This window comes from Meriones unguiculatus, chromosome 1 (genome assembly GCF_030254825.1).
Source record: "Meriones unguiculatus strain TT.TT164.6M chromosome 1, Bangor_MerUng_6.1, whole genome shotgun sequence".
Taxonomy (NCBI): Eukaryota; Metazoa; Chordata; class Mammalia; order Rodentia; family Muridae; genus Meriones; species Meriones unguiculatus.
In genome coordinates, this window is record NC_083349.1 from 25,486,003 (window position 1) to 25,509,204 (window position 23,202).

The 23,202-nt window shown below is 58.3% G+C and overlaps 1 protein-coding gene across 33 annotated transcripts in view; it reads left to right on the forward strand.

Annotated features, from left to right (window-relative positions):
- Positions 1 to 23,202, forward strand: part of Nrxn2 (neurexin 2) — a 110,611-nt gene that overhangs the window by 59,461 nt on the left and 27,948 nt on the right. For 14 of the 33 annotated variants that reach the window (XM_060385372.1, XM_060385393.1, XM_021638476.2 and 11 more), the window contains 8 exons: positions 1,120 to 1,506; positions 1,646 to 1,849; positions 7,419 to 7,445; positions 8,750 to 8,869; positions 9,227 to 9,608; positions 10,139 to 10,329; positions 11,463 to 11,636; positions 11,928 to 12,047. In XM_060385372.1, coding sequence (XP_060241355.1) covers positions 1,120 to 1,506; positions 1,646 to 1,849; positions 7,419 to 7,445; positions 8,750 to 8,869; positions 9,227 to 9,608; positions 10,139 to 10,329; positions 11,463 to 11,636; positions 11,928 to 12,047 — 1,605 coding nt within the window. Of the gene's footprint in view, positions 1 to 1,119; positions 1,507 to 1,645; positions 1,850 to 7,418; positions 7,446 to 8,740; positions 8,870 to 9,226; positions 9,609 to 10,138; positions 10,330 to 11,462; positions 11,637 to 11,927; positions 12,048 to 15,944; positions 17,001 to 23,202 lie in introns of those variants that run through there. The other 19 variants (XM_060385369.1, XM_060385388.1, XM_021638458.2 and 16 more) reach the window with 6 other exon arrangements.

A 23,202-nucleotide genomic window follows, 5' to 3' on the forward strand; every position in this document is an offset into this window, starting at 1 on the left:
TCTTCTCGCCCGGTGAGGGGGTCCATATCTGAAATCTCAGCACTCAGAGGCCAGAGGCAGGAAGATCACCATGAGTTTGAGGCTAGCCTGGGCTGTATAGTGAGTGCTACACCAGCCTGAGCTACAACCCAAGACTCTGCTTCCAGAACAATACAAGGGGCTAGAGATAGCGGTTAAAAGACTTACTGCTTTTGCAGAGGACTGGAGTTTGTCTCAGAACTCATGTCCATCAGCTCACAACCCCCTGTAACTCCAGCTCTAGGGAATCCAAAGCCTTTTCCTGGCCTCTGCAGGCACCCTCATGCACACACGGGCATACAGACACACACAGACCCATACGTAAAATGAAAATCCTCTTTAAAAAGCAAAGCAAAACAAAACCAAGGCAAAATGACTCTTTTAACTCCGGAGCTTCAGGTGCAGCTGCCTTCTGGCCACCTGCCTGTGTCCTAGGGCCCAGGGGCTCTTCATCTTGTCTGCTGGCCACAGAACCGGCTCCAGGCTGGCCTGTAGAGCTGAGGGGTGGAATAGGCAGGCCCTGGGGTCTTGCTGCTTGGAGGGGACTTCCGTTAAGTTCCTCCTCTGCTGTGGTCCTTGGACAGGTGTCCCAGTTTTTTGCTGGTTCAATACAGGGTAGTAAAGGTCCGGTTCCCCGGGGTGGCCGTGAGACTTCAGTGATGTGTGCGAAGCCTCGCTGCCAGGCACACTGCTGTAAGAGCTGCCGGGTGTCCAGGCTCTCCGCCTCCGGCGTCTGGTCTGATGGGGTGGGAATGACCCAGCGGATGGTACGACCCTCTCAGGGCGCAGGATTTTGCATGTATGTGCCTTGGAGGTCTTTTTTTTAGGTGGCTAGGAGGGGTCTGGACAGAGGCTCCGAGCACACTTCCGCTGGGCTGGGGGTGGGGCTCCGTCTCAAAGTGCCCGGACTTGCGGACTTTTACATTGTTCGGGCAGAGGGCAAGTGAGGCTAGGCCCCGAGGCCAGGGCTGCTGCTCATTCTCTTGTGTCTGCTGTGGGGTACAGCACGGAGAGGGGGAGGGCCTGGCAGCAGGCTCAGGACGCCCCTTTCCAGGCTGCGACCTCCCTCCCCACTGAGGCCCAGTCTCCCTTGCTCCCCAGGCTCCATCTCTGTGAACAGCCGCAGCACACCGTTCTTGGCCACGGGAGAGAGCGAGGTCCTGGACCTGGAGAGTGAGCTTTACCTGGGTGGCCTCCCGGAGGGGGGCCGAGTGGACCTGCCACTGCCCCCTGAGGTGTGGACAGCTGCTCTCCGGGCGGGCTACGTGGGCTGCGTGCGAGACCTCTTCATAGACGGGCGGAGTCGAGACCTCCGGGGCCTGGCGGAGGCGCAGGGGGCTGTGGGCGTGGCTCCTTTCTGCTCCCGGGAGACGCTGAAGCAGTGTGCGTCGGCTCCCTGTCGGAATGGGGGCCTCTGTCGAGAAGGCTGGAACCGGTTCGTCTGTGATTGCATCGGGACCGGCTTTCTGGGTCGGGTCTGTGAGAGAGGTGAGGCTGGCCCCGTGTCCTCAGAAGGAACCTCTTTCCCACCCCTACTTCTCTCCTCGTTATGACTCTCTTGTCTTCTCTGTCTCTCTTCTCTTTCCATCTCTCCCCCCCTCCCTTTTCCCTGTCACTCCTGGGGCAGAGGCCACGGTCCTAAGCTACGATGGCTCCATGTACATGAAGATCATGCTGCCAAATGCCATGCACACGGAAGCAGAGGACGTGTCCCTGCGTTTCATGTCCCAGAGGGCCTATGGACTCATGATGGCCACCACCTCCAGGGAATCGGCCGACACTCTGCGTCTTGAGCTGGACGGGGGGCAGATGAAGCTCACCGTCAACCTCGGTAACCACCCTGTCCCAGGCCCCCCCGGCCTCTCCCTGGCACCCTGGCCTCTCCCTGGCCTGCCTCTGACCTGCACTCCCCTCTGTCTGGAGAAGCTGACCTCGGCAGTTTGGAGAGATAGGTAGTAACATCCCCAATCTGAGCGCGTGAGGGCCGAGATATCTCTGTGGAGGGTATGCAGTCTGGACCAATGCTCCGTGGCTGACCATACTGTAGGCTGGTGACCCACAACACAGCCACACACCTGTTGGATTGCATCTGAGTGTGATAAGTGTCCTCCCGAGTCACTCCTGTGGCGTGTTGGTGGCTTCTGCCCCGCACACGGGAGATGGCGCAAATCCATTCTTGTTCACTGGCACCTTCGCTTGCTCATTCGCTGGCACATTCATTATGGAATTGCTTGCTGACACCCGCTAGGGACAAGCCCCACTGGGCTCAGCCCGGTGGCAGACATGAGGACTGCAAACATCTGGCCCCTGCGCCGGCCACCCCTAGCTCCTCCATGTAGATGAGAGCTGTCTCAGCGTGCTGTGTGTGGCCTCCTGTGTGCACTCTGGACACAGGAACATGCTACCTCACACTTGCCCAGCATCTGTGGAAGACACCAGTTCACCAGGCAGGGATTGCTCACCCTCTTTCACAGATTATGAAATTTTTTTTTTTTTTTTTTTTTTTTTTTTTTTTTTTTTTTTTTTTTAGACAGGGTCTCACTTTGTAGTCCAGGCTGGCCTCGAACTCACAGAGATCCACCTGCTCTGCCTCCTGAGTGCTAAGATTAGAGGTGTTCACCACCCCCCTTGGCCCAGTTGTAGAAATCTTATGTAGATTAGGCCAAACTCAACAAAGCCAGTGGTGGCTGGGGGAGATGCCCGTGTCAAACCCAAACCATGGGCTTTAAAGTTCTGGGTTTCGGGTGGCAGTTGTCAGGGTGCTAGCCCTCTCTCTGCTGCTGCCCATGAGCAACAGGCCTTGCTTACACATCCCCTGATGGTCCCCAGGGGTATAGAGGGCACTTTTATGTTATCCTATTAGGTTATCATGACCCATGGTTTTTGAAAGAGAGAGAGAGAGCAGAGTTACTCATTTGCCTGGCTTCAAAGAGACTTCATGTGAGGGCTGGCTGTGTGCCAGGTCAGGAGCCAGAGCCAGGAGACCACCTTACGGAGCGCAGTGCAGGCCACCCTGAGTGGAGAGGCCCTACAGCGTACAGGCTGCTGGTGCACCCTCATTGCATGCTGTGAAAGTGCCACAAGCGAGGACTGCTCCGTAGAAGCCTTCAAATCCCAGAGTCTGGGCCGAGCACCGTGCTGTCTGGTCACAGGGGAGGAGGGCTCCCCAGAACACAGAGCTCTGAGCTTTTAACCGTGGGCCTGGACTCTCACCTTAACCCTGATCTCCAGAGCCTTTCTGGGGTAGATCATGGACCTCGGGGACCTTGTTTACATCCTTGTGTTGGATCCCCACATTGCTCACCTGGCCTTTGTGCTTTTTGGTCAAGGACTGGCTGAGAGGCAGGAGCTGGGACGGGAGGCTGTGTGGGTGACCAGAGTCTCAGTTTGGTTTGAGGTGTGGTCTTCCAGCTCTGTTCTGACCTACAGTCACAGCTCATTGAGTGGTGGCAGATGACAGCTCGGACAGAGAACACAACAGCCTTTGCCCTCCCCCCTCAACTATGCCCTTGACACTGTCCTAGAAGGAAGGTCTTGCCTAGGGCCTCGTGTCATTCTGTCTTTCTCAGTCTCTTTGGGCTGCAGTCTCACACGGCTAAGTGCTTGGCTCTGCTCCGTTTGGTGGGACCAAGCAGGGAAAGCTTGGAGCCTTTGATCCTCCCAGAAGACATGCTTCTGGCCTCCTTGGACTGTTCTCAATCCTCTGGGAAGAAGCTGGAGTTTCTTTAGATGAGAGATGGCATCCTTGGCCAAGAAAACTTATCTTGGTGGGCCCTCGGGACCTAACCCTTGGGATTTAGCCTTCTTCCTACAGGCTTGCCTTTCTGTCTGTGCCTCATGAGTCTCACAGAAGTGAGAACAAGATCCAGAGACATCTAGTTTGGATAGCCCAGACTGATGACAGCCAACAGCCTGTGCCCAACACTTCTGGTTGTTTCCTGCCCCCAGTCTTCAGCAGCATGGGTGCTGAGAGCTCTAGCATAGCTGATGACAAAGTTGAGACCAAACACTTGGCGCAGATATACCCGTCTGCAGATTCCGCTTGACACGAGGGCACAGAGATGTGTAGGTACCAAATACGCTCCAGAGTGGCACATCAGCCTGGGGGAGGGGTCCAAGTTAGAGCCTGGTACAGGGACCTGCTTTCACATAGTGTCACCAGGACAGTCCTGCCCAGAGAATTCCTTGTTCCCTATACTGTGAACTACCCAGGGCCTGCCAGACTGGGAGCAGCATGGAGGCCACAGTTCTGGGCGGGGCTTGCTGCTAAGGAACTACAGGTTTGGTCTCTGATTTGTGTTCTGTGTTGGTAGGAAGGAAGGCCAAGTGGTTGAAGAGGTAGCCACACAGTTCAGCGGGCTTCTAGGCAAGGAAACTCAGAGCTGAGTCCAAGGAAGGAACAGAGGTACCAGAGAAGGCCCTGGTAGAAGGGGACTTCTGTGATGGCCTCTAGAGATGGGGAACCCGGTACTTAAGAGAGGTTTGGCTGGGTGATGGTGACGCACACAGAGGAAGACAGATCACTGTGAGTTCAAGGCCAGCCAAAGCTACACAGAGAAACCATGTCTCAAAAAACAAAGCAAAGCAAACAAAAACCAGCAACAAAAAAGAGAAGGCCAGAGAGGCTCTGACAGACAGAGGAGCCAGAGGCCTGGCTAGTACTGGCTTTCCCAGAGCTTCAGCCACTGACCATGCCTCTGAGAAGCCACATCCCAAGTCGGGGAGCTGGTCTCTGTCTCTAGGAAATCCAGTGTCCCTTGGATTCTTAGCCCTGTGGCACTGTGGCCTGTTCCTTGCTGTCTACCCAGGGTCTGAAAGTGCCATGACATCTCCATGAAGGGCATAGTCTAGGCTTCAAGGGGTCCCCTCCTTCAGCCCCTACCCACATGCATTCCCCTCTTTCCATTCAGAAGCTGGTGGTGTCCAGAGATGCCCACCTCTGAGGTGGACATTCCGGTCATTGGGCTGTTCTTCCTTAGCATCCTCCTGCCCTTAACCAAATTTCCCCTTGCTCCTAAATTCTCGCTGGTTTTGCCCTCTTGAGCAAAACCCTGGTCATGTTTTAAGTCAGCAGGAATACACGTGACATCCCAGAACGCTTTGGTCCTGGGACCCCGAGAGAGCTCACTTCCCACCAGGGGCTGGACTGTAGTCATGGCTGGTGACTGTGTCTACAGGCTGGGAGCCTGAGTGGAGATGGTGGCGGGCCAGGTGCTACCTCTCTGTGCGATGCTCCCAAGAGATGTGGCTGTGGGCTTTTGAGGCCCCTGGAATGTCGCTGCAGGCTCCATGTCTCCACCCCACCCCCTTCCTGGAAGTGAGTTGGCCCAAGCCACGGAGCCATGTTTTTAACTTTCACTCCTCTCTGTGTGGGCTGTTTTCCCCCCCATCCCATCCCATGTTCGTGCCATCACCCTCAGCGTTCCCACCCATCCTCCGCTCTTGAGGCACGGGATGCCGGCTAATGGGCTACGGATTATCACTCTCTGAACAGCATTTTGGGAAATGTGTGCATGGAAGGGCTGTGTTCTCCAGCCTGCTCTGTCTCTGCCTTCCTCTGGGCGGGGCCTGGCCCCTTGGATCTCCATCTTCAAGGGGGCTGCTGAGGGGAATCTCTGCAGGATAGACTGCAATTGTCATCTCTTCTCTGGACAGATGGGTATATCCTCTCGTTGGGATGGGAAACTCAAACTCTTCACTTGGGTCTGTTCCCTTATAGGAGACCGACCTGCACTTCCTGCCCCCTCCCCTCTTTTTTTTTGGACCCTTCATTGGTGAAGACTGCTGGCTTGGAGAGAGCCCCTGGGACCTGACTCCAGGGCCTGGCACCCTCCCCTCCCCTGCCCAGCCTCCTCCCTTCTGCTCTTGTCTCTTCCTCTTTTTCTCCCTGCCCTTTCTCAGCCTCCTTCTCCCCTGTGACCCCTCACTTCCTCTTGTGTCTGTCCTTTGACCGTCTGCTGCTCCCTGGGTGCCCAGGCTGTGGCTCAGGGTCTCTGCTGCTCCTCCCACTCTGCTGTGGTTGACAACGCGTGTGGAGCTCAGCTGTACTGCCCCAGGGGCTCATGACCCTCAGAGCCACAGTGGGTATCTGTTTACCACCGCTGCACGAACCTTCCGAGGCCCAAGGGATGCCAGGTGCATCCTGGGCCATGGGGCTCCTGGGTAGGGCCCACAGGAGGCTAGGGCATCACTCTTAACGAGGGTTAGAGACCATCCTCTCTCTGAAAGGCCAGGGCCAGATCAGGGCACACCCTGCTGCAGCCTGTTAGCTCTGAGGGTACCCAGAGACCCAGGCTCGCAGAGATCTGCCTAAAGTTACTCAGTGAGTCTGTGTCACTCACCGTGGAGTGAGGACACACACACACACCACACACACACGATGCCTCACAGCCCCAGACACTCCAGCCTGGCGAGGCTTTGGGCTTATGAAGTGGGATGGTGCCCTTAGAACTTCAGGTGACTCAGGGCTCTGTCTTCTCGAAAGGGCTGGCTGGCTCCCACCAACCGAAGTGTTTATCAGAGCCTCTTGGGGGCCTGGGATGTTGGCTGTGTGTAGAGCTGGGTTTTCTAACCGTGAGAAACCCTGCCAGCTTTGAATTGGGGGACAGCGATGCCAAGACTGGAGCAGGATTGAGGGACCTTGCTTATCACTGTCGGGCACTGTGCCTACAAGTCACATTTTGCAGATCTTAGTGACCCTGTCTGAGGCCGTGGGTCCTCCTTAAGAAATTGCACAAAATATTAGTTCTTCAGGGTGGAGGAGTGCTTCAACTCTCAGTGGCAGCTTGGTGCCCCCAGGGCAGGGACAGATAGAAGGAAGGTTCCTGCAGGGGTGGTGCTAGCCTCTGGGGCTTTGGGAGGTCTATGGCCTTAAGAAGGGGGCCCTGGGGCAGACCCCTCTTTTGAGCTCAGAGCTTGAGGAGTGACATGTCACACCTGAGCTCTAAGCAGGGTGTCGTCCCAGAGCAGGGGATGCAGGGACCCTGGCCCTCCCTACCCATCTCCCTCTCAGTGGCTGGGTAGATGTGGGGTCGGTCAAGCCCTCATCCCCCAGGTCCCCTGTACGGCTGGGATTGCCGAGGTGCCATCTCCCTCAGACACGAGCAGCTTGGGACCCTCAAAAGGGGACCACAAGCCCTCTTCCCACCACCTGACTGCTCTGCCTCTTGGCTCTAGGGAGGGTTGGAGCCCTCTTGAGGGCAGGAAGGACAAAGGTTCAACTGAGGAAGGGGAGAGGGCACCTGGGCACGCGTGGTCCCCAGAAAGTGGCCCTAGGGGGAACCCCTGCCTGCAGATACCCCTCCCTGTGAAGGATGTAAAAAAAAAAAAAAAAACCACACAAAACCTTGTTTTGCCTTTTTTTTCTCCCTTCCCCTCTGCCCACCCCATGGCCCCCCCAGACTGCCTGCGCGTCGGCTGCGCACCTAGTAAGTGGTTTCCCTCTTCTTCTGCAGAGACCCGAGGGGTCTGGGAGGCTGGACGTTGGGATCTAGGGAGAAAGGGATGGAGGGAGGGGGAAGAGAGTTTCATTATTGGCCAGGGCTGGGGGGAGGGGAACAGGCATGGGGGTGGGATGGGGAATTGTGGAGGGCAGGATGGATAAAACGAAGCAGAACCAGGAAGAGGTAGCCAGTAAGGATGCTTACGGATTGCGGGAAAGGGAGGGCCAATGACACCGTGTTGCCCAAGTCAGCAGCAGGAGGCAGAAATCTGAGGCTAGGCGGCACCTGCTCCAAGTACATAAAGCCTGGAGACATTACGCTGCAGCTCCACCAGTGGCCACAAGGGGGCAGGCGAAGCACACGGGAAAGACGATTTGCGTAGGAGAGGTTGGGAGCATGCCCAGAGCCTCAAAGGCCAAGTCCCGTTTAATGCCTGAGTCTGCAGAGCTCCTACCGAACTCAGAGTTACCAGGGAGGGTTGTTAGCAGGGATTGGAAGGGGAAGCCCCGTAGATAGGTTCAGGCCTCTCTCTGTCACCGGGCTAAGTGCGCAGTCTCACTTTCAAGGAAGACGTGGACTTGGAAGGCACAAGTAGAGCGTTAGTGTGCTCAGCGCCACTTCTTTGACGTGGTTGTGGCGTAGTGTGTGCACACAGCTGAGGTCTCAGCGGTGCTGCAAAACCCAGCGACATCTGACAGATGTGTATGTTGGTAATCGTGTGTCAATCGACTGTCAAGAAATGGTCACAGATTCCAAGAAACAGACTGTGTCTGTGGCCATGCGGGCTCTTTGAGCGCTGGGAAGGGGGTAGCTGTCCCAGGGAGCAGAGTTAAAGAGGAGTACATGGGAAGGTCACAGCGGGCCCCAGCCGGGTTGTGCAGGTGGAGGGTGAAGCCGTGGGTGCCCGCCCTTTGTGGTGCGTGCTGTCTCGAGTGTTAGGCCTGAGAACTCAGCTGCTGGTGTCACACACTCCACGCCCTTAGGAGACCAGAGGAAGGAAGGCGTGTCCGTGTTCGGGGCCACCATTCATGTCAGGTTCTGTAACAGGTGCCATCCTCTGTAGTCATGCAAAGTGGCAGGACTGGACACTGGACAGATTAGGCTTGGGACCCAGGTGTGAAAGGCTTCCCTGCATGCCCTCCAGGCGTGAGGAGAGGGGCACCCGCACAGGAGCGTGCTAGCAGCTGAGCGTGCCTACAGGCGCGGGTGGGCTGCCTCACGCCAGGGCGATGCCCGGAGCTGTCTGTGACCGGGTCGGTGCCATGCTCACTCCCCCCTTGGTGCTGCAGGTAAAGGCCCCGAGACACTCTTTGCGGGACACAAGCTCAATGACAATGAGTGGCACACGGTGAGGGTGGTGCGGAGAGGCAAGAGCCTGCAGCTGTCTGTGGACAACGTGACGGTGGAAGGTAGGTGGCCTGGCCCCGGGGTGGTGCGCAGGGTCCTAGTGACCCGTGCTTGGGTTGGAACCTCTGTCCAGGTTGTTATTCCTAGGGAAGTCATTATCGTGGGTCTGGACCCCAGGGACCATTTCAGTCCCTGCAGGGCGGCATCTGCTTGGAAGCCTGTTGGTCCTCCGCTGGGTCCGAGGCTTCTTCCAGAGTGGTGGGATGGAGGCACTGGCCCAGAACATCTACTCGTGTCCCTTCCCGTGGCCTCACGTTGAGGTGATGATGTTTCTGGGAACGCAAGGCCCCGTCCCAGAGGTGACCCCGCGTTTTGTGCACTGTTCCTCTCCCTCATGTCGGTCTTTCTGTCCTGAGCAGGCCAGATGGCAGGCGCCCACACTCGGCTGGAGTTCCACAACATTGAGACGGGCATCATGACCGAGCGGCGGTTCATCTCTGTGGTGCCCTCCAACTTCATCGGGCACCTGAGCGGGCTGGTGTTCAATGGTCAACCCTACATGGACCAGTGCAAAGATGGGGACATCTCCTATTGCGAGCTCAATGCCCGCTTCGGGCTGCGCGCCATTGTGGCTGATCCTGTCACCTTCAAGAGTCGGAGCAGCTACCTGGCGTTGGCAACGCTGCAGGCCTACGCTTCCATGCACCTCTTCTTCCAGTTCAAGACCACGGCCCCGGATGGACTTCTGCTCTTCAACTCCGGCAACGGCAATGACTTCATTGTCATCGAGCTGGTCAAGGGGTGAGGGGCTGGGCGTTGTGGTGTCCCCTTGCTGACCCCTGGCCATTGGGAATGTTCAGGGCGCGCAGATTCCCATCCTTAGTCCTCAGCCGGGATGGAGAGGCTGAACCCCGCTTCCAGGCTGCTGCTTCTCAGCTGTTTCCTTGTCAGGATTCTCACTTACGTACCTTCTCTGTCCACCGTCCTCCCTACAGGAGAGGTAGGCCCTGTCGGGCCCTGGAGGATTGTACCCCCAAACAGCTCAGTTTCTAGGGGACCCCTACCATATCACCAAAACCCCACCCCCGCTCTGTCAAGCCCTTTGCTGGGTCCCAAGAGCAAGTGCTCCTCCTGTGACCTCCCTGCGCTTGTCCTCCCTCGGTCCAGACTTGATGGCATAGCCTTCTGGTGCCATTGTTTTGGTTCCTTCCTGTGGAATCTCCTCCCCCAGCCCCTCCTGCCAGGCCCCTGGGTCTCCTGCCAGCAGAGGCTCATTCTCTCCTGGCGTCTCAGCGGTCCCCACCTGACCAGGTGTTTCCACTGCGGGGCAGGTACATCCATTACGTGTTTGACCTGGGGAATGGCCCGTCCTTGATGAAGGGGAACTCAGACAAGCCGGTCAATGACAACCAGTGGCACAACGTGGTGGTATCCAGGGACCCGGGCAATGTGCACACGCTGAAGATCGATTCCCGCACCGTCACGCAGCATTCGAATGGCGCCCGGAATCTGGATCTCAAAGGTGGGGCTGGAGCCTCTGGAGGAGGCGAGGCTTGGTCCAGCTCCCCTTCTCCAGCAAGGCCGCCCCTCCCCCCACCCGTAAGGGGTCAAGGCTGCTCCTCCCCACCCCTTTCTCCTGTTTTCCGAGGCGTCTGGCTGACGGTTCCCACCTGTATCTCGAGGGGTTTCCGGTGAAGCCACTTCAGATGGGGTACTGGGCAGGCTATGTCCTGCCAGCGCCCCAGCGTCTCCAGTGACGACAGCAGTCACTGAAATGGCCACTGCCAGTCCCCAGAGGAGGTGGCTGAGAGGAAGAGGAGAAAGAGAACCAGGAGGGGAAGGGGGAGGAGGAGATGGCAGGCTGGGCATTGAACCAGGAGACACGAGGCCTGAAGCTGTGTCAGAGCCAGCTGGGGTGTGAGACATCCCTTGGCTCCACAGGCCTTCATGTGTCCATGTAACCGAAACTGAAAACTCGGAGAAGATTCTGAGGCCAGTGAATTCACCTCCTGGTCCCCAGACCTAGGGCTTGCGCGGCCGTGCTGAGAATTTCTCCTTGCTCCCAGGAGAGGGCGACGTGGTACAGAGAATCACAAGCGGCAGCAGACCCAGGGACTCTATGGTGCCCTGGGCTGCTGAAGCTCAGCTTGACACTGGTCAGCGCTTCCCTTGTAGGAGAATGAGGAGAATGTGAGAAGTTAGGCATCTCCGAGGAAGACCTCTTTCCGGAGCCCCAGTTGTCAGGAGGACTTTGGAGGAGAGAAGGCTGCTGAGTGGGGAGAGGCCTGCAGTTCTGGGAACCAGTGTTTGGGAAGGAGGCAGCGGGGGTGGAAGGGATGGAGCGCATCCATGAAAGGCCCTGATTACAGGACGGAACTGGAATCAAGCGTGTGGGAGAGAACACAGAGCAGGTCCTTCCAGCTGCCCCACCCCCACTACCCCAAGCATCTGGGCTTCCAAGGGAGGGGAGCAGACAGGTGGCAAAGGGGAGGCAAGAGGAAGAGTCATTTTGGTGGGGAGTCTGCGGTTTGTCCTGTCTGTTAGGGATGCCATGAGCCTTCAGGTGTCTGGGAGGGCCCCGTGGTAGAATGCCAGCATCCTGGGAGGGCAACAGGGACGAGGTCAGCGGGGTGTTGACATCACTTCCTTTTGCAGGGGAGTTGTACATCGGGGGCCTGAGCAAGAATATGTTCAGCAACCTGCCCAAGCTGGTGGCCTCTCGGGACGGCTTCCAGGGCTGCCTGGCCTCTGTGGACCTCAACGGGCGCCTCCCGGACCTCCTTGCTGATGCCCTGCACCGTATCGGGCAGGTGGAGAGGGGCTGTGATGGTGAGTGTGGGGCAGCTTCCTTCTCAGGCCTTGCAGGAGCCTGTCCCTAGAGCTCTGGAACACGAGGGACAGGCAAAGGACGAACCGCTTACTCTCCCTGCTGCCTCTCACCCTGACCCTCTAATCACAAGTCTTTGAGGGGCCCCTGGTCCTACCCCACCTCCCTGCTCAGTATCTGGCCCTCCTAATCTGGTGGGCCGAGGGCAGGGCCTCTCCACCTGGCTGGGGAGCGTCGGCAGCCCCTGACTAAGTGGCTGAGCCTGGGGCACTTCTCCTTCCTGCTCTTCCCAGGCCCCAGCACCACCTGCACCGAAGAATCTTGTGCCAACCAGGGCGTCTGCCTGCAGCAGTGGGATGGCTTTACCTGTGACTGTACCATGACTTCCTATGGAGGCCCTGTGTGCAATGACCGTGAGTGCCAGTGGGGCTGGGCCCTGGGTGTTCCCAGCATACCCCTAGCCACAGGAACTGCCTGGGAGGGAGGAAAGAAGGTTTTTGCTTCCTTTTGATCCATCACCGCAGAGGCCACAGGGGCTAGTGGTTGCTGCGCCTCACTGCTGCCATCTATTGGCAGACGGCCTCTCCTGGTTCTGAGCTGGCAGGACATCTGATTTCCCTAGACCCAGGCCCTGCTGTCCCCCCCTTCTCTCCCCAAGAATCCCAGCTGCAGATTGTCCCTTTGAGCCACAAGGTCATTCTCTAGCACCCTCACTTGCCAGCTTGCGTATTCTTGAAGTCCCTCCCCAGAGATAACAGCGTTGGCAGCATTTTCTAGTCCCCAGTGGTTGGTAGCCATCAGCTGGTTACAGCTCGGCAGAGAGAGCACAGTTGGGTCAGGCATGAGGGTGTGTGTGTGGGGGGGGTGCGGAGGCTTTGGCTTTTCTCTCTGATGCCTGGGTATGGGGTGGGTGGATAGCCGAGTGACACACGGAAAAGACACACACCCGGACACACAGGGCACAACCCTCCTCTGCTTTTCACACACAAGGTGGAGGAGGTAGTTTCGGCATGTGTCCTTGCCGTTCCTCTGGCTCTGCGGCACCCTGTGGGAGTCCTCCGTCACTTCATGGGGATGGGGCTCCTGGGTGGCTGTTGGCCTTTCCTTGGAAAAAAGCGTCCAGCCCCGCTCTTTCTCCGCACGTTCCTGGCTGTCAAGGGTGGTGAGCCCTCCCGGCTGTGTCCCCAGGAGGGTCACCTGAGTCGCTGTTCTGTGTGCCTCCCTGAACCTTCTAAGGCAGCTCAGGACCACCTGTGTGTTCTGCTTGGCTCCAGCTGGCGCTGATCTGTTCACTGTAACCCTTTGCACTGGCAGTTTGGCGCCACCCGCAAAGCCTTTCCATTTGATCCTTCACTGAGCTCCTCAGTCACAGGGGGTCGAGGGGCTCTGCCAGGACCTGGGGTGACTGTCATGGTTACTCCCGCTGCACATGGGGTTCTGGGGATGGCGGTGGTGCCCAGGCTGGGCTTTTCTTGCCCGGGACATAGGGGAATCTGGCCCAAACATGGTTGTCTAAGCACTGCTATGCTCCCACATGGAGAACACGGGCTTTGAGAAAGGGCCTAGAGCTGGAGGCAGCTCGCGTGTCTAGGGAATCCGTCCACTTGTGTGCAGGGGTGGGAAGAGCAAGCTCTGTAGGTTCTAGGCTGGGAGGAAGAAGGGGCCACCAGATCTGGGGAGCCCAGCCTCACCCCGGGAAGCGTCATCATTCCAAGCACTGGTCTGTGTATCTGGTGGCATAGCCCGAGCAAAGCTGTGGAACTAAAGAAAAGGTGGGTGAACCCTGGAGCCCCAACGGGGCACAGCGCTGGTCTGAAGGAGCCAGTGCTGGCTGGAGCTGCTCTGAGGTCTGCTTTACTGCAAGGGGAGATGCTGGGTGGGGTTGTCTCCATGCTCCCTTGTCTCCTGGGGCCTCTCCTCTGTCTGGCTTTTTTCGTGCCAGCTCCGCGTCTGCCCTCCTTGGAGCCCCGTCAGGTGCACACTGTCAATCAGAAACCAGTAAGGAGGTTGGCTGTGCGTGAGGCGTGGTGGGGAGCAAGGCGGCAGCGCAGAATCGCAGAATCGGCCCTCTGAGGGAGCTCAGACCTGCCCAGATGGAGAGAGATTAGGAAGAAGAGATCTGATCTCCAGGACAGCTTCTTCCTGCGTTTTGCCTCAGTTTCTCCGTCTGTATCATGGAGCTTTGAGGGTTTTGGGGGGAGCCTCTCAAGAGTCAACCCTGGCAGACCAGGAGGAAAAAGGCCAGTAGAGAGAATGAGAAGGGGACTACTGGATGAGAGAAAAGAGAGGGCCAGAGGAGGGAAACTTCCACACCAAAGCCCCTGGGCTCCTGCTGCCTGGGGCGGTCTTGCCATGGCTGCTTCTCCACCTCTCCTCATCTCTGCAACCTCTATTGATCTCCTGCACACCTCCACCTCTGTTCTTTCTTACCCTCTGTCTGTGTCTCTCCACCCCATCCCCACCCCCAGCATCACTCTCTCCAATTCCCACTCACCGATATTGATTAGCCTCTAGGCGGTTTCCCTTCCTCTCCTCTCACCACCACCACCAGCTCCCCCTCCCTCCCTCGGGGGCCATAAATTTTCTGCCTGCTTGGAGCTGTGTCAGTGTGTACTCCAGAGCCAGGGGCTCAAGGATGGGAAAGAGTGGCCAGGTGGACAGGAGCTTGTGGAACCCCACTCCACTGTCTCTCCCCTCTTGTGGGGCAATCACCACTTCAAGCCTCTTCTTGGATACCTCCAAGGGCTGATCTCCACTTTTGAAGGGGGTGGAGCAGCGTGGACCTGCTCTTGGTTACAAGCAAGCCTGGAGTGGCTGCAGCATTCCCTAAGGAGCTTGCCTGCCCCTTCCTTCCTTCCTTCCTTCCCTCCCTCCCTCCCTCCCTCCCTCCCTCCCTCCCTCCCTCCCTCCTTCCTTCCTTCCTTCCTTCCTTCCTTCCTTCCTTCCTTCCTTCCTTCCTTCCTTCCTTCCTCAGAAGCAAACTCTCAATATGTATCCCAAGCTCCCAAGCTAGACTCTGGCTTGTGGCAGTTTTCCTGCATCAGCCAACCAAGTGCTGGAATTCTAGGCATTAGACTCTGCACTGGCTTGTCCTGGCTCTTGACTGTACCCGTGAGCTCACCATGGCAATTTTGTACCAAAATGGCATCTGGGATCAATAAGTAGGAGCCACTCTTCCCTCCCCCTCCTCATGCATTCACATTCTGGTTCTGCTCTCCTGTCCTACTTGTCCTCAGTTCAGGGTCCCCTCTGCTCCTCTTCTGCCTCCTCCGCTGCACTCTCTCCTGTCCAAGCAGCTTGATGTGAGTGTGAGGGTGGCATCCAAATGGGGGGAAGGGATACTGTGTGCATGTATCTCTGTGGCTATGGCCAGTACCGCTGATCTACCCCCAATTTTGGAGAGCAGATCCCAGTGTAAGAGGGCATCCTAAGAGAGAAGGAGTTCTTCAGCAGGATGTAGATGGACCTGGAAGGTCTTGTCCTTCTGGACAACTATCCCGGAGAACCCTGGGGAGCTAGGGGCTGAGGCCAGGAGATGGGGGGAACCAGTGAGAGGAGAGGGAGGGTTGGAGGAAAGGAATGGGGCCTTGTGTAAGGGTAGGCAAGCACCTTTGCAGGTTTGTGTGTGTGTGTGTGTGTGTGTGTGTGTGTGTGAGAGAGAGAGAGACTCTCCAGTGCCTCAGTGCCTTTGGGGCTTTGAATAGGTTGTTTCTATGACTATGGATGACGGTCTGGGAGGGTGAGTTTCAAGGGGGTGGGGAGTGTATGTTGGCCATTTACTGCCTATAATCAGACGTGTGTGTGCGCCTGTGCACATATGTCTCTGCAAGCATTTGCTATGCCGGTATCTGGTCACACACATGCATAGTGTCTGAGCTGTGTGTCTCTCGGCACACTGGTGCCTATAGGGACGCGTGGGTGTTTTCATCCCCGAGCCGATCCACAACCCAGCGTGCACATGTGTTCCAAGGGGCGCTGAAGAGGGCTGTGGCCACACCTCTGCCTGCTGGGCCAGCAAGCACTTTTGGGTCTTGTCCAGATAGGGGAGGGGAGGGAAAGGCAGGAGGAGGAGGAGGAGGAGGAGGAGGAGGAGGAGGAGGAGGAGGAGGAGGAGGAGGAAGAAGAGAGCAGCTCCTCTTGCTAGCCTCAGTCCTGTTCAATTATTCAGCAGGGCCCCTTCTCCCGGAGGGGGGTGGCGGTGGTGGTGGTGATGGTGATGGTGGAAAGCGCGCTCCCGAGCGCGGGGGAGGGGCGGGGCGCGCGCCTAGGAGAGGCGAGCGCCGAGCGGGCTAGCCAGGTGCCACGCCGCGGAGCTGCCCAGCGCCGCCCGCAGATCGGGAGCCGCTCGGGTCCCTCCGCCCTGCCCCCCCTCCTCCTGCGCTTCCCCTCCCTTCCCTTCCTTCCCTCTGTCCCTCTCTCCCTCCCTCTGTCCCTCCCTCCCTCTCCCTTCCAGCCCTGTCAGCCTCTGCAGCAACACTCCGCTGCCTCCATCTCTCCGCCGGAATCTCGCAGGCTCGCGCCTTCCCTCTGCTTGGCCCCGCTCCCCTCTTCTCCTCTCCCCTCCTCTCCTCTCCCCTCACCCCCCCCATCACCCGGATTTGCTTCCCTCCCCCTCCTCCCGCCCCCCTCCCCCGGCCGCTCCCTCCTTCCTTCTCTGGCCTCCGTTGGGCGGCAGCGGCGCCGGGTCGGTTCCGCGGGGCTCTCGCTTTTGGGGGAGCCGGGCCTCGGTCCCTACTGCGCACCCTATCTCCCTCCCCGCTGGGTTTTTCCGCAGGATTTCCCTACCGTCCCCTCCCCAGCACCATGCCCCCACCCGCTGGCCGCTGACGGCCCCTGCGCCGGCTCGGCCCCGGCCTGAGGGGGACCCCTAGCCGCCCGCGATGGACCCAGGCGCCCCGGACCTTGGCCTTCCCGCTGCGCGCACCCCGGATTCCCCGGCGGGATCCAGTTGATTTGCTTGGCTCCGGACTGAGGCTCGGGCTCCGGTTTCCCTTTGCTTCACCCCTACCCCCCCTCCCGGAGCTCGCAGCCGGAGGGGGGCTTCGCGGGGCCGCGGAGCCCCGCGTCCCCGCCCCCGGCCATGGGGCTGTGAGGTGGCTGCCCCCGGGCCGAAATGCCCCCCGGGGGGAGCGGGCAGGGGGGGTGCCCGCGCCGCCCCCCCGCCCTGGCCGGGCCCCTGCCGCCGCCGCCGCCGCCGCCGCCGCTGCCGCTCGTGCTGGGGTTGCTGCTGCTGCTGGGGGCGGCTGAAGGGGCCCGGGTCTCGTCCAGCCTCAGCACCACCCACCACGTCCACCACTTCCACAGCAAGCACGGCACCGTGCCTATCGCCATCAACCGCATGCCCTTCCTCACCCGCAGCGGGCACGGTAAGTGGCGCCCCAACGCCAGCGGGCTGGCTGGGGGTGGGGGTCTCGGGTGCTCCGCCCAGGCCCCGGGAGTCCCGAGGGCCGCACCCCGGCTGTGCGCTCTCGCAAGGCTGTGGCTTTGCGGCGGGAGCCCCTTCACCTTCCAGCTCCAGCTCCCATCATGCCGGCCCCACCCTCACCTCCATCTCTCCATTCCTCCTGCTCGCTCTCATCCCTGTCTTCATCACCCGCTTCCTAGCCTCACCTACACCTGCTTCTTATCCTCCCCCACTCCCCCGTGCTTTGTTAGCCCCTCTCCCTCTCCCAGAGCACCGACACCGCCGGTCTGTCCTTTCATCCTTTCTATGCGCCCTCCTTGAAGCTCTCTTCCCTATCACCTCCATCCCTGCTCATCTCTCGGTCTGTCTTACCTCCACCTCTGCCTACCTGGCAACCTTCCCTTTTCCTGTCCATCGCCGGCCTTCCAAACAGTTCCCTTAGTCTGTGCCTGCACCCTGTGGTGCTCCCCATCTTTGGTACCTCACTCCTCATCCCTGCTCTGCTTCTGCTTGTGAGCCTCAGCATGTCACCTCTGGGGCCTAGTCTCCCTGTGCTTCCAAGCTCCCTGTCACCTCTCCCGAGTCAGTCCTGTCACCATCCACTCATTTTCACCACCACCCCAGGCCTTCATAATCTCTGTGGCCAAGCCCTTCCCCTTCTTCCTTAAACAGACCCCATCACTTTCTGCCTCTGACTCCTGTCACTTCTCATTTCCACACTTCCCCCTCTCGTCCCAGGTCCTTCTTTCCTTCATATCTGAGGCCTTGCCCACCCCCCACCCCCAGGAGTCTCAGGAGGCCACCTCTTTCCAGCTCTGTACCTGTCACCTCCTGGCTATGTCCCTCAGACTCTATGGTGCTGTCACTTTCCATTCTTGTACCCCACAACGTCTGTGCCTGGTGCCCCATTTCCTGCCACCCCTGTCCCTCTTCGCATGTTTCACTCCACAGTGGCTTCCATGGCTTTTGTCTTAGTCCTCCCTTCACAGCCCATCTTAGAGCTCAGTCACCTCCCACCCCAGAGGCCCCATCACCTCTCCCGTTAGTCTACTCATCACTTCCCTGCTCTGTCCTGCACCGCAGCTCCCCCCTCTGCGCCTTGCCCTTCAGCTGAGCCCCCATCCCTTCCATCTTGGCCCCTCTCTCCCTCCTGTGTTGTGCCGCTCAGCCCACACCTCCACACCTCATCACCATCTTAGGCTCCCTTCACAGCCCTCCATCACTTCCCACTTCTGGACCCTCGTCTCCATCTCTGTGCCCCTTCTGCCACCTGCTCTCAGGGCGCTCTGGCCCCGCATGCCTCTCACTGCCTTCCCCAGGTCTCCCTCTGTGCAGTGTGACCTCCCATCTTAGTGCTTCCATCCTGGTCCCCTCTCCTTTCCAGTCCCTCATCACCCTCATTTCTCACTGTCCATCACCTTTCATGTTCAGCCCCATTTTTGTTCCTCCATCGTCTTCTACACCCAGAGTGTTGAGTCCCATCCATGGCCCTCACTGCCTCCCATTTCTGCACTGTCTCTGTTTCCCGTGATTGTTCTGTGTCTGCAAGAGCTTCCTGATCTCTGTGTCCCATGTCATATCCGGTCTTTCCAGCCCCCACCCCTGCAACTACTTCATTTCATCCATTCCCCAGGAGCAGTGTCTTCAGATCGTACCTGCGTTCCCTTGTCTTCCTCCTTCTCTAATCTGTCTCAGTGCCATCCCTGCCACAGGCGATACTCTCCACTTCTCTTCTTCCACAGTCTCCTCCTCACCAAGCTCCTGATCTCAGCTCTGCCCCTGTCCTCCTCATTGTTCTCTTTCGGCCCTCCTCAGGCCCAAGGCTGCTCCCAAGGCCTCTCAGACAGAACATGGTCTGCTAGGCAAAGATGCGAGGCATAAAGAGTGAGAAGGGAAGGGGCCGGTGCACTGGGGGAGGGGGGTGGTGTGGGGAGAAGAAGAGACATGAAAGAGGAAGGCAAAAGGGAGAGTACTGGCTCAGGGATGATGGGCAGGTGGGCAGGAGGGCCTGGGAGCTGATGAGAGCAGGAGCCAGGCAGAGGGAACAGGAAGCCAGGCTTTCCCGAACTGTGCAGGGTGCTTTGTCCCTCTGTGCTTCTAGGTCTCCCAGAAGGCTCTTGTCACAGACCCTGATGCTAAGGAGACATGGTCAAGAGAACAGGCCTGACAGAACTAGAGCATGTTGGCATGAGCATTGCCTTTGGGGGAGGTGTCTTCTCAGGGTAGAAGGAAGTAGAGGATGAGACTGAGGGCAGCCTGGGACACTGGTGGAATAGTGAGGAGGCTGTGAAGGATTCTGGGAGGAAGGAAGGGGCTAAGGAAAGCTAGATGAGGAGGAAGCAGTCTGTCATGACTGACCCCATCTCTGCTCACCTTAACTATGGGGGAGATGATAGAACCAGCTTTCCTTGGGACTTCTACATGGGCTGGAGGCCAGCCAGCTCTCCTCCTGCTCCAAAGTCCCCTAGTATGAGGACAGCTCTCTTCATGGACACCTGCTTCTCTGCTACTCCAGCAAGTCTCAACTTGCCTTTCTTCCCTCCTCATTGCTTTCCCACTTTTCTTCCCATCCCCCAACCACTCCTGTTACATAATGTCCCTACCCACCTGCCAAACACCATTGACACTTCTGCACCTGATGTCACTGTAGGGTGTGGGGTGGCCAGCACACCTGGGACCTAAGTGGATGGGGGAGATGACACCTGGTCATGGATCCCTTCTTCCCAGTCCTGGTTGCTGAATCCTTGATGAGCTCTCAGTTCCTTTCTAGTTCTCCCGAGGGCTGGTAAAGAAAGACCCAGTTCCAGCTTGGTTCTGAGTCAGTAGCTTCCAGCGTAAAGGGGACTGTCATGTATTTTGATTCTGGGGATGGGTATGTTACTTAGATTCCTGACTGAATGGTGTGTGGCTAGGGATGAAGTTAAGAGCTGAGGTACGTAGCTCAAGAGACAGTTCCATTTAGGGGTCTGGACCTGTGCAGAAGCCCCACCCCCTAGTTGTGGTGGTCCTCCTGGGCAGATTTGTTGGCGACAGAAAGCACCTAAGACCTAGGCTTTTCTGGATTGTGCAGGGGCCTTATCCCTTGACCGTTAGATCTCCCAGAAGGCTTTTGTGCTAGCTTCTGACGTGCCCAGGGCAGGGGCAGACAAAGTGGCCTGGCTGCACATGTGCTTTTAGCCCTGGGGCATGACTGCATGGGTAATTTTTACATGGAATGACTGCTGTGTGTCAGGGTTCCCTAACCATCGCTAATGGTCGGCTGGTTTCTTTCTAGAATGTAGGTGTGTGTGTGTGTGTGTGTGTGTTTGTGTGTGTTGACTATATGATCATGTCTAGTGTTTTATGGCTCTGTGGATTTCTGGGTCTAGGAGGCATTGAGGGGACCGTGTTGTGGGACGTGCCAACCTTGGGCCTGTGACATCTTCTGTCTGGTTAGAAACTGTCTTGCTGTGGGCTTCCAGCTGTGTGGGACTGGTGGGCATGCTATGCACAGTCCGTTCCCTGCTCCCAGTGTGGAAAAGAACTGGTCTACAGGAGCCTTGAGCAACTCTGGGGCTTGCTTTAGGTCCCTTTGCTCCTCAAGCCCTTTCTGGATACTGCCGGGAGTTACAGACCTGGAGTGTTGTGCCGGGCACGAAGGTTGGCATGCCTTCTTGGGGGAGTCTGGGGCAGGGCCAGAGACCGGTTTGCTAGCCTGGCAGAGCTGCGGGTAGCGCCTCCGGAGCGTGGCCGGAGGGGCGGGACCCGGCAGAAGCCCCGCCTCCCGCACCCGACCTCCTCCGTAAGCCAAACCCTCTGTCTCCGCCCGTGCGGGAGCCGTGGTGCCGGGGAGAGAAATGTCTCCCCGGGGTAATTACTGCAGCCCCAGCACAATAAGCCATTCATCCTTTCCCTCTTCTGCCCAAGAAGTGGCTCTCCACCCTGTTTCCCCCCAACAGTGTCATAAACGCCCTTCGGCTTTAACAGGTCCGCCCAGAACGGTAAACGGGATGCAGTGTGAGAACAGTGTGGATCATAAATCCTGGGGAGGTCGGGACTAGGCCGTGGGAGGGCTGGGGCGCAGGCGCCCGTTCGCACCTTGCCGGCCCCTGCCCTTGGCGGCCGGCGGAGGCCTGTCTTTGTGCATTTAGCGCCATGTTTCCCCCGGCAGCCGCGACTCCTGCGGCGGGGTCTGCTTCCCCGGCCTGGGGCTTTGTATCCAGTTGGGTGCGTCGCGGCCCGCGCGTGGGTGTGGGGCCTAGGCGTGCGTCGCTTGGGTGTGTGTCTGCTTGTAAGGCCTGGGCCTTGGGTTGTGGCCACGCATCTCAGGTCTCTCCCGCTTCCACGTCTAACCGGACGCCTGGCTTGCGGTTGTTCCGGTGCTGCTCAGGCGTGGCGCTGTCCATGGTGATGAGCGTGCTGTGTGGCAGCCGGCGGGAAAGCCGGCAGGAAGGGCCTCCTTTTTGAACCTGGTAGATTTGGGGGCAGACTCCTTGCAGATGGAGTTACCTTCCCTGGTGTGAGAGGAACCAAAGAGCCCAATGGAATCCTCTTCTCCCTGGGAGGCCCTGGAACCCAGGGGCCAGGGAGTGTGTAGGGGAAGGTCAACATTGCTGCTCCCGCAATCTTATCCCCCTGAATTCAACGTGCAGCTTGTGAGTGAAGGGGAGAGGGAGGACCCTGGGTATTACGGTTGTCATGGAAACAGCCAATTTTCTGGAGTGCTGCAGTGTTGGGAGCTGAGAGACTGTACTGGCTGAGGCATAGCTGGTTGGCTCTGGTCTCCAGGCCCAGCCCTTTCCAGGCAAGCAGGTACCCTGCACTGAGCGGAGAGGGGATGTTCACTGCCTACCCCTCGCTGGGACTGGCTCTCTACTTTAGACTTGGAAATCAACCTGAAGGCCCAGCCTTCCCCCACTGTGCCTCTATGGGTATGGTAGACAGTATACCTGAGCGTGTAGGGGCAGAGCTGGTTTACCCCTGTGTGCTTTCCGAACTACAGGCTGCAAACAGGTGACGATTTTAAACATCCACATGGGTTCCCCATGTCTTCCCTGCTCCTGAGGTCCCTTCCCATTTGTGCTCTGTCTGGAAGGGAGGAGACAAGGAAGGTGCTTTGGAATGGCAGGGGACCCAGTGCCTCCTCTTCCAGCTCTCATGCCCAGGCTGCAGCCTTCCTGGCCCAGCCTTCCACGCTTGAGTGCCCTCTCCAGAACACCCAGAAGCCCCCTCTGCTGTGGGATTCTTCTGGTGGATTCCTCTTCCACCTGACTCCCCAGAGAAACTCCCCAGGTCCCTGTTTTCCCCAGACCTTCATGTTCCCTGCTGGCTGGCTCCAGGCTTCTGTCCTCAGGCCCCATCTGCATCTCTTTCTCACTGGCTAAGTCTTCCTCGAACCCCTTTCCCCGCCCCAAGGAGTGCCTTGAGAGGAGTTAGTAGCTAATGATTTAATCAAGCATTTTATGAATCTCATCTGCTCTGTTTATGTCCTAAAGAATGCAAGAGGAGTCTCTCCCCTTCCTTCCCTGTCTAGTCCTCTTGGCCTCCCAGACAAGGCTCCCTTCCCGGAAACTGGGTGACCAGCCCCCCTCCCACTCCCACCTCCACCCCCAGGGAGCTCAGTCAGCCGCAGGAGGGAACATGGCGACTAATGGGGGTTATTTTGGGGCTGAGATCGTTAGGGACCTCACACCCGCCCCCGGCAGCCGGATGGCGAAGAGGAGAGGGAGAAGAGGAGAGAGGGTGGGGTGGGGGAGGGCTGGAAGAGGGAGCCTACGTCTCAGGCTCCCTCTCTCCTGCTTCTCTCACCTACATCCCTCTCTGTCCTTCTCTGTCCATCTGTCTCTCTGCCTCCTTCCTCCTCTGGCTGTCAACTCTGCCCCTCCCCCTCCCCCCATGTTCGCCTCCTCCTTTCTGGGCAGGGTTCCAGGCCTCTGGGCTTTGGTGCTCAGGTACCCTTGCCTGTAGAGGGTGGAAACAAGGATCCCTGGACGAACCAGGAAGGTTCCCATGGGGGCTGGGAGGGGACAAAGGGGCTGGCATTGGCAAGGTGCCAAAGATGAGCTATGAGTCACAGCTACCCACAGCCCTGCTTATCTTCCCGCCATCACTTGAGCTCCCTCTTGCCTCGTTGCTGCTTGGCTCTGGTCCCAAAGAAGCACTTGGGAGAAGTTGAGCTGGTCAGA